The sequence below is a fragment of the Amblyomma mixtum genome, chromosome 9 (assembly GCF_055824585.1).
Source record: "Amblyomma mixtum isolate Tamu chromosome 9, ASM5582458v1, whole genome shotgun sequence".
Taxonomy (NCBI): domain Eukaryota; kingdom Metazoa; phylum Arthropoda; class Arachnida; order Ixodida; family Ixodidae; genus Amblyomma; species Amblyomma mixtum.
Window position 1 is genome coordinate 39,447,739 of NC_143020.1, and position 16,361 is coordinate 39,464,099.

Here is a 16,361-nt window from a genome sequence, read left to right on the forward strand (position 1 = left end):
TATCGTCCGAAGATTTCGCCTGAAATGGGTCGTCAATTGTTAGTAGTTTTAATTTTGCTTGCAAGAAGACACCAAGAATCTTTTGCCACATCCCTCCCTCAGAAATTATTACCCTCAAGGGCCAGTCTGGTTTGTGAGTTTTTACAGTGAAAAACGCGTCCAAGTTAGACTTCTTGCAAGTTTTTATGCCTCGAAGGAAGTAGTCAAGTTTAAGTTCTTTGCATAGCTTCATAGCAGTTACCTTTGCTTTCCTAACAGCTGATGTCTTGTGCTCGTCAAAAACAGAGCTGATGGTTTCTAACGCCTTAGTTTTGTACAAGTCCTTGGAAATCACAGCAAAGCCCCCCTCTTTGTCAGAGGTCAGCAACGCAAGAGAATTGTCTTTCAAGTACCTTACAGTACGTCCCACTGGGAGATTCCTCTCGCAGAGCTGGTAGCGGCCAACGACGTCGGCTCCGTCTGAAATACACCTTGCACTTTCCGACTCAGGGCTTGCCTTGGCAATGCGCCGCACCATGGCAAGAAGCTCCGGTGTTATCTTCTTCGGTTGGATGGCAAACTTAGGCCCAAGGCTAAGCACCTCGCGGACCGGTTGTGGCAGAACATCCACACCAAGCGTGTGGATCTTGTTTTCTTGGCTTTGTTCGGTCATGCCTCTTCTCCTTTCATTGTAGTCAGCGCGCAGCAAGGTGCAAGGAAAGTGCAAGGTGTATTTCAGACGGAGCCGACGTCGTTGGCCGCTACCAGCTCTGCGAGAGGAATCTCCCAGTGGGACGTACTGTAAGGTACTTGAAAGACAATTCCCTTGCGTTGCTGACCTCTGACAAAGAGGGGGGCTTTGCTGTGATTTCCAAGGACTTGTACAAAACTAAGGCGTTAGAAACCATCAGCTCTGTTTTTGACGAGCACAAGACATCAGCTGTTAGGAAAGCAAAGGTAACTGCTATGAAGCTATGCAAAGAACTTAAGCTTGACTACCTCCTTCGAGGCATAAAAACTTGCAAGAAGTCTAACTTGGACGCGTTTTTCACTGTAAAAACTCACAAACCAGACTGGCCCTTGAGGGTAATAATTTCTGAGGGAGGGATGTGGCAAAAGATTCTTGGTGTCTTCTTGCAAGCAAAATTAAAACTACTAACAATTGACGACCCATTTCAGGTGAAATCTTCGGACGATATAGCTAGATTTTTAACTGACAATTCTAGCAGTGCCTTTGCCGCATGCTCAGTTGATGTAAAAGATTTGTATTATTCCATACCGCATGACGAGCTGATGGTGTCTGTAGAAGAATGCATAGATACGCATGGTGCTGTTGCATTTCAAAACGCCTGCGGAATGTCTATTAGAGGGTTCCTGGAGCTATTAACAGTGTACCTCAGGTCAACTTACGTCTGTTGGGAGGAAAAAGTGTATCTCCAGAAACGCGGTGTTTGCATTGGTTCATGTATCGCGCCTCTACTCAGTGATTTGTACTTGGCGCGAAAAGACAGGTTCCTGAACGTAACCCTTGCAGGTACTAGTGTTAAAAAGGTATTTAGGTACGTTGATGACTACCTAGTTCTTTGTGATGGCCAAAGGGCGAATACGCTAGAAGCAGTAATGGAGGAGGTGGGTCGCTTTGCACAGGCTTTGCAGCCACTTATTATCACGCACGAGCTTCCTGCTCAAGGGTCACTCAGGTTTTTAGACCTGAGACTTGAGTTCACTAGAGGGCACGCCTGCTGGGCCTATGAGCCCAGAGCGGAGAAAGCGCCAATGCCCTTCCAATCAGCTCACTCTAAGCTGACCAAGAGGGCTATTGTGAACTTGTGCTTCACGAATGCCTTGAGGAAATCCTGTGTTCACAAAATGAATGTGAGCTTTCTTCGCCAGGCGGAACGGCTTGGCAACTCGGTTTACCCCTCGCACCTGTTGGTATCTGTTGCCAAGCAGATGAAAAAGCACCTGATGCAGGCTAGGCCCGAGCAGCAAGATGATGCACAGAAACAGAAAGAAAGGAGGCCGGTAGTAGCAATTCCGTATCTTCACAATATTTCCCATCGCCTGAAAGGCATAGGTCGAAAAGCTGGCGTGAATGTAGTGATGACTGCTCCTAACAAACTCAAAAGTCTGTGCAGACGAGTCAACTCCGATCCGACCAAAAAGAAGCAGGGATGCACGATAAAGCATCGAACCCCCTTTGTGGAGTGCACCGAAGGCCTTGTTTATTCGTTGCCAGTGACTTGCGGTAAACAGTACATTGGGCAGACTGGCAGGTGCATGAATGAAAGGCTGCTAGAACACAAAAATAATTTCGAGCAAGCTTGCAGGAACCTGGGAATCCATTGCAGAGATTGCCCTTCAACTAGTTGTGCACCGGTTTTCCAAAAATGCAAAGCTTTGGCTAATCACAAAGACCAGTTAGCCCGGGAAATAATCGAGGCAGCTTCGATAGCGAGTCTGCGCGACGATTGTGTCAGCACGCCGTCTGTTGCTTTGACTAAGAAAGAATTTGACATGTTAAAAATGTGATTATAAATATCTGTGATTATTTGTCTTATGCTTTTTTGTGGACGCTTGAACGATATGGTTGCGACGCATGTGTTTTTTGAGAGGGTGAAGAAGGTATAAGAAGCAATGTTTCTTCGAAATAAAAACCAGTTGTAAGTCAGCGCTTGTCTCTTGTCCCGATGTTTTGCGCTGTTCCATCAAGAATGAATAACCAACATGCCCAAGCTGCTGTCCTGGTTGTAATTATTTAGCGATTGGAGACGAATACTGGTTTGGTTTGGTTTGGTTTATGGGGTTTAACGTCCCAAAGCGACTAAGGCTATGAGAGACGCCGTAGTGGAGGGCTACGGAAATTTCGACCACCTGGGGTTCTTTAACGTGCACTGACATCGCACAGTACACGGGCCTCGAATTTCTCCTCCAAAGAAATTCAGCCGCCGCGGCCGGGATCGAACCCGCGTCTTTCGGGCCAGCAGCCGAGCACCATAGCCACTGAGCCACCGCGGCGGCAGGAGACGAATACTATGCAACAATTCTATGTATACGAATGCCCAGCACGTCACTACAAAGAACACACATAACCAAAAAATTGGTGTTTATACTCATTTAAGGTAATACTACTTCCCACGCAAGAACACGACAGCCATGTGTAAACTTTTTGCTTTCATAGTAATAAAATCTATCCAACGACAAGTTAGGCGCAGCATGCCTGCTCTTTATAAATATGCAATACTGACAATGTTTGACACTAGCATTTGGCATGAACGAGATAACTGTGATTACTTCGCACATTACGTGCCAGTCCATACTATTATGCACAATTTAGATTTGCAAATGTAATGTGTAATTCTCTCTGACTGCCACGTTAGTGCACTGCAAACCAATGAAGTTGCCTTGCATTTGCAATGTTCTCACTACTTTTATGCAACACTGATCACTTCAGTATATCTGCATCGTTCTGTTAGACGGCCACGGGATAGCTAGAATTAAGGCTATTTTATGTGATGGAAACCATTGACTAGACAACAAAGAAGAAAAGCCTCAACTACTGTCCTGGTGCTGGGACGTCTAATAAGAGCTCAGAAAGACTCGGTTTCAATACGCCAAACCCTCCGCATAATATTACCCTGTGCGAAAATACCCCACCCCACCCTAGCTTAATTTCTGTCCACATGCACCAAGGCTCACTGCACCTGTTATAAATATTGCCCTAAATATTGCAATCAAGCTGCCCGTGTATGCATAGGCTATCTGTGCATCGAGAAAGATAGAAGTTGTTAGGAATGTTTCACACCAAAAACAGAAAAAAAGGCAGCCTGTTTCTCAGAAACAGCTAAGAGCATGAAATGGTGTGTCCAAAAAGATTAGGCTGCTTTGTACTTATTTATGACAACGAGAACTGTCAGGGCTGCGCTTTCAAAAATTCAGGAGCTTTGTGCACAAACGTAGCTTCCGTATGCACGTCTTGCAGCACCAACGCTTCCGAATTGAAACGACCGATGAATATGCACAGGAAAAAGCAAATAGAGAGCGCTTGAATTTAAAAGAAAAGCTACCTTGCACAATCAGAAATTTCACGACAGAACCTTCCAAACAGTGACGTGTACTGGTTGCGGTATACCGAATATATACCTAGCAAATAAGTGTGCGCTTTGTTAACGAGCGGGATTCTGTGGCGGCAATGCTACAGCTCCAATTCCGAAAACCTAATGCTACAGAAATTGAGTTTTCAAAATACGTGCGAATGCACGATACACTTTTGCACGCATTTAGAACTTTCAGTTGTGAAACACAGACAACGAATCTTGTGTATGCGTCTTCCTTGGCTGGTAAAAAAATTCTATAAGTCTCCAGTTTGCTTGTGTACTCCACAAATTCTAGGATCCCTGTCCGCTACATGTCAAATTTCACTGAAGCGAAAGTAATACAACCGACAGCTGATGATCTGCTAGGGCAACAGGATTTCAAAAGTCTGAGAAGGGCAGTGGGAGTCCAATCCAGGTGGAGTAATGAAATTTGACTAGTAACAGACAGGGATCCTCCAATCTGTGGAGGACACCGGCAAATTGGAGACTTACGGAGGAATTTTTTTACCCGCCAAGGAACACGCATACACAAGAGAGAACCACAGAGGACTACGGCTTTTACCAGCCCTTGTCCTGTGCGGTTCTGTCTTGTGTATGCGTCTTTTTCGGCTGGTAAAAAAATTCTTCCATAAGTCTCCAATTTGCCTGTGTACTCAACAAACCGCAGGATCCCTGTCCACTACTAGTCAAATATTTCAACTCCACCTGGCTTGGACTCCCACCGCCCTTCTCTGTGGAGAAAGGGTGACAGCAGCTGGCAAAGGACAAGGTTAACTGCAGATCAACTGGAGAAGCATTATCCTGCACTGATTTTGACGGCAGGTTCACAAGACAAACAAAATCAACTCGGGGAGCGGGGTGCACATCATGCGACTGAATGTCAATGGCCAGTGAAAATGGCACCAGCACTGTGGAATGCACATGCAGAAAACGAGACGCATTTTTTTGTCAACTTTGAGTAGCAGTCTACTGCAATTTTAAAGAGCAAAGCTCTCAAGTATGGCAACACTGGCACTTTTTGTTTTACTGGGGTGAGGGTCGTCGTGAGGGTTGAAGTCCATATTTCTTTTCCATCCACTGTGTTAATTGCGAGCTATGTTTACCTAATAGGGGCTGGGCATCTAACATCACCGTTATTTCTTTGCAGCAGTTAAAACAATACAGCATACATTTTATAACATGCTTAACGAATTTTTGGGAGCAGCATGCTTTTACCCTTCTACTATTTGTTGCTACTGAATCAGTTTGGCGTTGACAAAAGATCTGTAATAAGGAGTAATTACTCATTGACATCCACTCGAGCACAGCCAAATGGCTACAAAGGAAAGCTATACAGCTTTCACAGAAACTTCGTAGTTAAAGAAAGATTCGTCCTGGTCCGGTGTTCGAACTCAGAACCACCACTTCACAGGAGCAGTCGCTCTATCAATTTGTCCAACCTGGACGGCAAGCTTATGGTAGGGCGAGAGCGAAGTGATCAATAACTCGAGTGGGAACTGTGTTGGTCCAATGTTTTAGGACCCCTAAAGCATTGGACAAACTCAGTTCCCGCTTCATGTTACCTCTAAAACATTGGACAAACTGAGTTCCCGCTTCATGTTACAATACTGAGTGACATTTTGGTCTATACACCAGAAATACCGGTAAAGCATCATGATAGAACACAATGTTTTTTAAAGGGATAAAGGAATATGTTCGTCCTTTCAGAGGGCACATATGCATAAGAGGCAACATGTGTGAAATAGTCTCTGCACCTGAAGCAGTGTAAATTCCATTATGTTAACAGCAGCAGTCAAAAGCTTCATGAGCGACTATTTCATACAGATCATGTAATTACATTCATGTAATTCAGGATCAGATTCATGTGATTATACAGGGAGGTACTGCTGCTAAGTGCACGTAGAGCTCTGCATGCATTTCTAAACCCGGCTGTGAGCCTATGTCTACGAAATTTTTCTAAATAGGCAGGTAAGGTATGCATCACTGGAAAACAATACCTACCACAAACAGCTGAGGAGAGATAGCACAGCCAAAAGCTGGAAGCACGAATGGCCCAGTAGATACTGGCAGCTGGCAACTGCAAATAAATATGTCAGAGCAACTGTTGTCAGTGGCCGTAACAATGTCATGAATGACAAGAGAAGAAATTGTCTACTGCTTCATAAATTAGAATAAGGTAGTAACATAGGAACACAAAAAGCAATGAGAGGGCCCATGACAAAAGAAATGAACAGATTGTACGTGATGCACCGATATACATTTTTTCAGTAGATTTACATGACTGTCACACCCGCATAGAAAGATGAGCAGGCTGGAATACCACTATTTTTATGCATGATGAAAAGAGCGTAACTATTCGAATATAGCATGCACAGGATTTTATTACTACTAGGGTGCTTTGCAGCAGCACCGAAGGTATTTTTAAATTGAACGTAGCGACCAGTAGACCCGTCTGCTTTGCACAAATGATGAGAGGATGGAAAAGGCATGCATTCATTAGCAAGAAGCACGATATCTCACATCACAGCATGAAACGAAAATTGGTATTGCATTTAACAAATCTGCACAGAAATAAAAACTGCCTAGTGGCAATGCAAGTGAGAGCAAGGGAAAAAAATACTGAAGAAAACTGGTGAGTGTGGTGCAGGGAGGTCTGTGGGTAGGGTCTCGTGCCTGGGAATAGTTCCGAGCGCGGAGAATCGCCGGCAGCACAGCTGGTGGCAGTCAACCAAGAATAAATAAGAGAAAGTGAAAATCAATAACAAACCATCACCGATATAGCGAACGACTTGAAAGCGGGCCGCACAAACGAGGGATATAGCAAAAAGCTTGAAATCCTAAATAAGTGCGCAGTTGCATCCCAAACAGTTCTCAAAATCTGAAGGCGAGGAAGCATCGACACCTACACCTCAGGGCAGACGCAAGAACGATCTAACTTTGACATAATACTGTGTCAAATTCTGTTCCATGGGGAAGCACAGATAAAAATTTACAAATGACTAGGCAAGGGATATGCCCCAGCCTTTTACACGCGATCATTGTCCCCGAAAAAATTGTATGACAAATATTAAGGCGTAAGCACTAATCCCACGAGTACACACACTGAGCACTGTCTGTTGGCAGCTGGCCTAGCGCGAGTGCTCTGTCGCGCGGCACTGCCGCTCATCGTCATCTTCTAAGTAGCACAAATCAATCCGACGGGCACCAGCCGCGAGGCAACTCGACCGTTGTCAGTTCCCTTGTCTGTCCGCAGCTGGCCTAGCAAGAGCGCTCTCTAACGTGGCACTGCACGCTCATCATCCTCTCCTACGTAGCACAAATCTATGCTATTGGAATGTAGTAAACTTTGTCTGTTGTTTTTCGCAGCGCTAGCAAGCGACCGCATAACTCTGTTGTGATAACTGGTGGCATTTTTATTTACCGCGGCACCCGAGTACTAAACGCAGATAGAGACTATGGAGCAACAGTTGCCATGCGGCCTATACGCCCGTTCTTTTCTGGTAAAGGCCGATTCACACGATTTTCCGTTCGCCCGCTGCCGCGGCCGACAGCGCGCCTCTCAATGTGGTGACGCATGAATACGTAGTGCGCGGGCCGCGGGCGAACGGACCGTCGTGTGAATCGGCGTTAACGCATTATAGCTGAGGCAACCGCACGCAGACTGCCTGCACTGCCATCCCTATATAGGCGCACACTAATAACGCGTGCGAATAGAGATCAGAAGTAAAGAAACGTACACGGGACTCACCGTTCAGACGGCTCATCAAGGCTTAGCAAAACCGCACATTCTTCTTCGTTGCCTCTCCAGATGACAAGAAGTCGTAGCGCTACCTTTCTTCAGGGCTTTACCCGTTCAAAATCACCATTGTTGATAGGGCGTAATTCTCGTCGTTGGTTTCCAAAACACACTTGTGTTCTTCATACACGTCCACCGCACGAGCACTCAAACAATGCTACGAAAACCCAAATAACACAAAACGTGACGACGGCTGCAGTTTTGCTTCGTTGAAAAAACCTACAAATGCGCTTTTTTTATTACTAATATTTGAATTGTGTTCGCAACAAAAACAAATTATATTTTTTCATTTTATTTCTTTATTAAATGCGAATACCAAAGCGCTTTTAGATACTTTTGCTGACATGTCGTTTGTAGAAGCTGCGATCCTGTGATCCCATCCCCGGGTGTCCTAGCAGACGACGGCGCAGACGACGCTGTTGACGGAATGCAATTTCGATTGACGGCAGCGAAAATCCCTTAAATGCGACAAAAAAGGCAAAGAAACGCACCGTATCGCAAACTGGTCCATATCAAGGATATGTTCGACGCGAGCGGTAGGACAAAGAGCAGCTGCGATGCATTACTCTACGCGACACTGGCATGGTCGACGGAGATCTACATGAAACAGAGCTTAAATGTGACCCGTACAAGCGGATTACTGTGATATCAACTGCGTTACGGAACTACGACGATACTTGCTTCACACTTTAGCTTGTATGCAACAGCGGCCCGCACTCGCCGCATCCTGTTCGAGTGTACTTTCACTAGCAAGAGCCCACATGCATGGAAGCCGACAGAAGCAACTGTCTTTTCGAGTTCAGATTGTTCCGAATAATACGAGCAGCTTACTTTAGCACGTACTCGAATTCAAGTTCTCAGCCTGTGTGTCACGTATGGTGACGATGGCGTCGAGGACGAGCTTAAGAATCGCCTTAAAGTGGCCGCAACGCAGCCGGTATCCCAAGCATTCGTGCGCTAATTGTTGTTCACCTGTACTGCGAACGTGCGCTCAGTCGCAGGCCAGCCGCTAGCTGCTCGATTTGCCAGCCTTGCGAGTACAATTCGCAAGTTTCTGAGCCAATCTTTGAGCGAGCCGAGCTTTCAGCTATGACGCTGCTCGCGAGCGCGCCGCGCGACGAGCTTCGGCCTGCTCCCTGGCTGCCGTATTCGTAGCTAAGCCTAGGAGGTTTCACTTCGATGCCAGAGCTGAGAGCGCTTTGAAACTGGCTAGCGCTGAGGTGCTACTCTTTGCATTGTAAGTACGTTTTATTGTGAACTATGTCTCGTAGTGAAATAAAGATATGTTCGGGTCCACCCGAACGGTGATGATGGCGTCGAGGACGAGCTTAAGAATCGCCGCAACGCCGCCGATATTCCATGCATACATGTGTGCTAAATTTGTTCACCTGTGCTGCAAACGTGGGCATAAAGGCTCGCTCAATCGCAGGCCAGTCGCTGCTCGATTTTCCAGCCTTGCGTGCGCGATTCGCAAGCTACGGAGCGAATCATTGAGCGAGCCGAGCTTTCGGCAACGACGGCGCCCGCGATCGCGCCGGGCGACGAACTGTGCGCTGCTCGCTGGCTGCCCTTGTCGTCGCTAAACCTAGCCGATTTCACATAGATGCTGTAGCTGAATGCGCTTCGAAACTGGCCAGCACTTAGGTGCTACCCTCGGCACCGTTTTACTCTGAACCCCGCGTCATAGGGAAATAAATATATGCTCGGTTTCCGCGACCCCTTCAGGAGCGGAGCTATAGCAGAGGCCAGGCGAACTCCAGAGCAGCAGCAAAGCGGCTATGGGAGGAAATTTGTATGGCTGTTATCGCTTCTACCAACAACTCGACATTGGCTAATGATACTCTATCCCAGAGCTTTGGTCGTGAACAAACAATACCAGTGCATTTTTCTGACGCCGGCATCCAGGCTGGCTGGCCGGCCCCGAGAAGCTAGCGCGCCCTTACGATTGTATGGCCGTAAGGGCGGAGGAGTAAAACAAGCACTGAACTCCCTTGGGGTATGCAGGAGTGGAAATGCCATTTTACTCTTTTGTCAAGAGGAGTGAACAGGACCTTTCACTCTTTCTCGTTTGTAGAGAGAGTAGATTGAGACCTGCAGGAGTAGCGAGGCTCTTTTACTCTTAATGCAGGAGTAGCAGTTCTTAGAGTGTAGCGCCAATACACAAGAGCTTTCGAGAAGCTTGCAGACAAACCAACCACTCCAGTGCATGTCGAAATAGCCAAAATATGTTGGGCCACAGCGCTAATGATAACGTGTTTTCGCCACCGTAAAAGCTGATATAGATATTACTTAAGGTTGGCTACATACCTATGGGTAACAAAGATGCCTAACGATAACAGTTAAAGCAGCCACTATTCAATATGAGTTAACCACCCTGCTAGTTACCACGCCTCAGCTGCATTCTGATGTACTAAACCGCTCACAATGCTATGCCGGAAAAATTCTCCTTCTAACTAAAATAGGTTATTTTTAAAGATTATGGAAAATTTTAGGTGAACCACACTGTTTTTCGCGGCCACTGCAAGCGCAGAGGCGTGTCGGAAGCAGCGCTTCTGGGGTATCAGGTTTTGCTCCCAGAAAGTGGGTCGTGGGGCGATCAAGCAGCATTGCTATCACGTAGGAATGTTTTGTTCTTCGCAGCCTTTCTTTCCAGACACGTAAAAAAAATCAATCAGTGCGAATGGCGCCTGGTTGTGAATATTTAATAGTGCTGTTTTCAAAGATGAACTGAAAATCAGAATCTACAATTCTTTCTCGAAGTCAATATACAGCAAACTAGAATACATGATAGTAACCTTAACTCACTTACTTTCACTCGATAAGACAGCGATTTATTTTCAGAAACGTGGTTAAATTTAGAGGAATGTGCGTCATATCGTGAGAAGGACAAAAAAGTGAAGACAGATATCACGCCAAATGCAAGAACAACTAGTAGAAATCACTACTTTGCTCATAGTTCCTCACTAAACTAGTCCCGAATTTTCTTCCGCGGCAGCATTTTGCCATCACTGCAACGTAGGAAGCATGTCACGGGTCAAAAATAAACAAATGAAAAGGTCTCGATAAGCGTAGCAACGGGATATGTCCAGCGCCTTTTCAAAGTGCTTAAACAGGGCTCCTTGGAGTGTAAAAAGAAGCGAGGACAATGGATAGAGCGATTTTGACGGGCATATGTGGCGGTTTGTCAATTCATTTCATTTATTTTATCTATTTAATGGACATTTGGAGTCAAATTATTATGTCAACTTTGCGTCTGTTAACAGTTTGCAAAATGAGTTCAGTGAATTGATGAAGGTGGTCAGCTTCACTCAGACCGTCAGTCATAAGTTCTACGCTCTCAGCCTGATTAAAGCCGTTATTACGCTTGTGATACTGCAAAGGGCGAGTTTTGGAACACACATTTTCAAAAATGCTACTTTCTTAGGTTTTCACTGGCAAATAAGCTTTGCCGAATGGTATCGCTGCTGGCTGAGCGAGATGAGCTAATATAAGAATGAAAATATCATTAGGCAACTGCCATGAGTTCACGCCTTTTCAGATCGGCTTAGTCACGTGTCCTACCAAACACCGCGTTTTACAACGCACTATATCTTCCGTCTCACTACTTCTCACTTCGGAGATGGCAGGTAATAGAAACTCGCTTTCGGATTCAGAGCGTCTTGATGTTTTCAAATATAGGCATCTAAAAAGTGTGATTCTGAGTTACAGATAATGCTATCTGTCTAGGAATGTGTGATTTGCCGGTAGAGAATTTTGTTTCCATGTAAATACGCCAACTTGAGTAATGTAGTCATTGCTTCGAAATAAAGAAAATGTCACCTACCTCCGCCGGTGATGAAGATACCCTTATGCATGACACCAGGAGAGGTGAGTGTTTTAGGTCCGTTCCGCAGAGTGCGAACTCTCACGCTCACTTTAGTGCACGCCTCGAGTTGTGTGCAAGTGATACTGGTCTGCTCCGGACCTATGGTGGTGTTGTGACACGTGCCAAAGCGGTGCTGTCCAGGGTTTCCGCGACTGCGGTTCTCGTCGATGAAGTCAACCAAGTAGGAGTCGAAGCAACCTTCCGGTCGACTCCAATTAAGGGTGAAGGAGTTCGTACCGATGGCTGCCAGCGTGAGGTTGACCACGTCAGGAGGCCCAGCTGCATTTGTATCATCACGTGACCAATGAGCTTTTATGCAAAGGTACAACGTTATGCTTTCAATAACCGATTCTTGCCCGAGAGTGCATAGAATAATTACAGGACTGCGTTTAGATAAAAATTGACGCAAAGCCTGATTTCGTGCGTCCCCTCATACTGGGAAAAATATTGCCACGCGCCTAACGCGCCGCGCGGCCTCCGCGCTGAGTCGAAGACGACGACGAAGCGGCGGTGGGCTCTCGAGGCGCGCTTGTTCTGTTCTGTGTCGTGGAACATGGCTCTACAATTAAAGGTAGGCTCCCAGTCTTGGGTTCTTCCCGACGCCTACCTTCACGGCTCCTCTGGTCGTGACAATAGTGAAGTAAACTAGCTTTAAAAAAGCGACTTTTCCGCCGTCCTTTCTCTTAGAATAATAAATACAAAAGTATGGTGTTATTGTGCCTTGCGCCACTTGATATAATTACTTTTTTTTTTGCTCTGCAGCTAATACCAAAAGGTATTCCGGTATTCGAATAAGCGACACAAAGGGCACAAATGGTGGGAACACGAACAAGCAGCCGAAGAAAGACGAACGTTATACATTTCCAAGCATCCTGAGGGGTCTTTGAGGCTCGCCAGCCAGCTAAGGAGTTGACGAATCCCGTCCTCGGATGGACGAAATAAAGTAATAAGTATTCTACAGAGCACAAACAAGCAGCTGAAGGAAGACAGAAGGTATACATTGATTTTCCACCTAGAGTTGAGTGCGATCTTCTGAGACAACAAGGTTACCAGCTTCAGCAAAGAATTACAGCTAGAGAGCAGTATTCATGCAGGCGCAACCTAGAAATCAAGGGAATGCCTCAGCTGGAGAGTGAAAACCTTCCTAAAACCCTCGAGCGAGTTGGGGAGCTACTGAGCACGCCCATTACTTAAGGCGACATCGAAGTATGTCATCAGGTTCCTACGAAAAACAAAAACGAGCCATCTAACATTGTTGTTCAATTTAAGAGCCGCTCAGGACGTCACGAGGTGCTCCAGAAAGCAAAGAAAACGCGTATATCAACAGAAGACTTTGGTCTCACGCCAAAGAATCCTTTGTTCGTGAATGAGCATTTGTGCCCTGCTGTGAAACAATTGCTCGGAGCTGCGGTTGCAAAAGAGAAATCTGCAAACTGGAGTTATGTACGGACGAGCGGTGGAAAAATACCGGCCAAGAAAACAGACACATCGTCTGTACTCTACAGTCGTACCGTTCACGATATTGAGGAGATGACGTAAAAAGTGTCTTTTCATTTGCTGGCACTTCTTTCACACTAATAATGGCCGTTTCTCCGAGTGACGTCAATGACAAAGTCAAGTCTTGTAGAAATTTTAGTCTTAGTTGTTTTCACTTAAACATACGTTCTGGCAGACACAAAGATGATGCTCTGTCAGTACTATTGGACGAGTTCGACTTCGAATTTGATTTAATAATGCTGACAGAAACATGGTACACGTCTGGCACGGAAATCTATAAGCGTCAAGGCTACCGCAGCTTCTTTTTAAACAGAGCAAATCGACATGGGGGAGGCTGGTTGGTTGGTTGGTTTATGGGGTTTAACGTCCCAAAGCGACTAAGGCTATGAGAGACGCCGTAGTGGAGGGCTCCGGAATTTCGACCACCTGGGGTTCTTTAACGTGCACTGACATCGCACAGTACACGGGCCTCTAGAATTTCTCCTTCAAAGAAATTCAACCGCCGCGGCCGGGATCGAACCCGCGTCTTTCGGGACAGCAGCCGAGCACCATAGCCACTGAGCCACCGCGGCGGCCTACATGAGGGAGGCGTTGCAATTTTAGCAAAGAATCAAATAGAGCGTGAAATTCTTCCGGAATCTTCTGTTATTTCTGAGGACTTTGAATGTCTATCTTTATTATCTGGCAATTACATTTTCTGTGTGATGTACCGTCCGCCTGATAGCGGTTTGAACTCTTTTATTGCTCACCTTGACAGTCTCTTGAACCATGTCAATGAGAGAAGATGCAAGTTACTACTCGGAGGCGATATTAACATTGATCTGTTGAAAGCTAGTTCAGAGAAAGCATTGCTCTTGTATAATGTAGTATCAAATGGCCATACCGTTATCGCAGACACGCCCACTCGGGTTACTGCGTGCACAGCGACGCTCATCGATATCTTTATCACTAATACAGATACAGATGATGCTTTATCAGGCGCGCTGTACTCAGACATAAATGATCATTTTCCCATATTTTTTTCTTTCGAAAGCTGCCGTCAAACCAAAGCGTCAGAGCATAGAAACGTCATATCAGAACATCACGCCGACAAACTTGGATGCCTTTCATAATAGCCTCATGAACGAACATTGGAATACAGTTAAACATTGCGATTCTGCTGATGCTGCCTACGAACCGTTTATTTGTATATTCAAGCTCATTTACCATCAGCATTTTCCTGAAAAACGCTTCAACAAAAAGTGCACTAAAGGCCGTAAGCCATGGACCAGCCACGAATCTCTGAAACGAATACAGCATAAAGTCAAACTATACAAAAACTTTTTGAAAACGAAGTCGATTGGAGACCTGACTAAATACAAGCAGTACCGCAATAAGTTAAAGTCATTTTTCAGTAGTGCGAAAAGTAAGTATCTACGTTACCAGTTTAGTAGTGATTGCTGCAAGGGAACGGCTGATGTTTGGAGGAAACTTAACGGGTTGTTGAATCGTTCACAAGTGTCTTTGGGCGTTAATGATGTTATTCTGGAAGGCCGTCATATACATGATAGAGACTTGGCTGAAAAATTCAACAAATTCTTTAAGGGCGTTGCCAGTCAGGCGCAGCACGCCTTAACCACAGCATGCGACATTAAGAGAAATAGTCACACCATATATTTAGAACCTACCGATGAATTGGAAGTGCGTGATATATATACATCTGTAAACAATACCAAAGCACGGGATATCGACGATATTCAAATAGAACCGGTAAAATATGTGCTCGATGCCATTACCCCGCTGCTTGCATATATCTGCAACCTTGCGTTATCAACGGGTTGCTTCCCTAAGCTGATGCAAGTTTCCAAAGTTATAGTTTTATTTAAAAGTGGCGACAGAAATGATTCACGAAATTACAGGCCAATTTCCATTTTGCCTATTTTTTCGAAAGGTCTGTAAAAAATAATTTATAAAAAAGTATCCAATTTTTGTCATAAGTTTCATGTTATCAACCCGTCACAGCATGGATTCCTCTAGGGCAAGTCCACTGAAACGGCTCTGCTGACGCAGAAGGAAATTTCTCAAAGCCTTTCAACTTAAGCTATTTTGCATAGGGATTTACGTCCATTTTTCAAAGGCTTTTGACCGCCTGAATCACGAAACTCTGTTTAAAAAGCTGGAATTGTACGGAATTTGTGGGACATCCTTACTTCTGCTTAAGTCCTATCTGCAGCATCGTGCCCAGTGCGTTAGCATTGGAAACGCTACATCCTCCTTGGAGTATATTTCTACAGGTGTACCCGAAGGAAGTATTCTGGGGCCACTGCTTTTCATTTTGTATATTAATGACATTACTTCTACAAGCAGTGACCCGAAATATGTTGTCTATGCAGACGATACTACGTTATTACTTCAAGGTAGTGATATGCAGTCTCTGGTGCACACAGTTAATGACACCCTGTTAGCATTAAATAAATGGAGTGAACTAAACTCACTACTTATTAATACCTCAAAAACAAATGCTGTCTTTTTTCATCCACGGCAACGTGCGATGCCAACAAACTATGAATTATACCTTGCAAATTGCTGAATAACATTTGTTGAGACAATGAAAACTTTAGGTGTTTACTTTAACGCAAACATGTCATGGGATGCCCACTTTGAACATGTCGAAGTACAACTTTCAAAAAGTGCCGGGATACTCGCTAGATTTCGCTGTTTTCTTCCTATTTCTATTAAGATTTTGGTCTATAACGCCTTGTTTCTTTCTTATCTTAATTACTGTTTTTTTGGTATGGGGAAATTCTACTCAGAAGAATGTTACCAGAGTATACCTTTTGGAAAAAAGGTCAATCCGTTATATTGCAAACATGAATTATTATTCTCACACTAAAGGACTATTTAAACGTTAAAATATTTTTCCTGCACATAATTTATATGACTACTGTTCATGTGTTAAGTACAAGAAATGTGTAAATAATAACCAGCACGTCTTTCTGCAGCTAGCTGATCTTAAGGCCAATGTACCAACTTACACACTTCGGCAGCAAGAATTCTGGCACGTTCCAAGTTCTAGAACTCAATTCACTTGCCAGATGTTGTGTTCCACTATGCCACGACTTCTAAATACCTTTTGTACCAGCAACGT

General features: G+C 44.9%; 1 protein-coding gene across 1 annotated transcript in view; it reads right to left on the minus strand.

Moving 5' to 3' along the window:
• Positions 1 to 16,361, minus strand: part of LOC149328805 (fibronectin-like) — a 106,101-nt gene that overhangs the window by 15,635 nt on the left and 74,105 nt on the right. Inside the window, exon 12 of the mRNA XM_089559098.1 lies at positions 11,696 to 12,016. Within this exon, the coding sequence (XP_089415224.1) occupies positions 11,696 to 12,016 (321 nt within the window). The remainder of the gene's footprint in view (positions 1 to 11,695; positions 12,017 to 16,361) is intronic.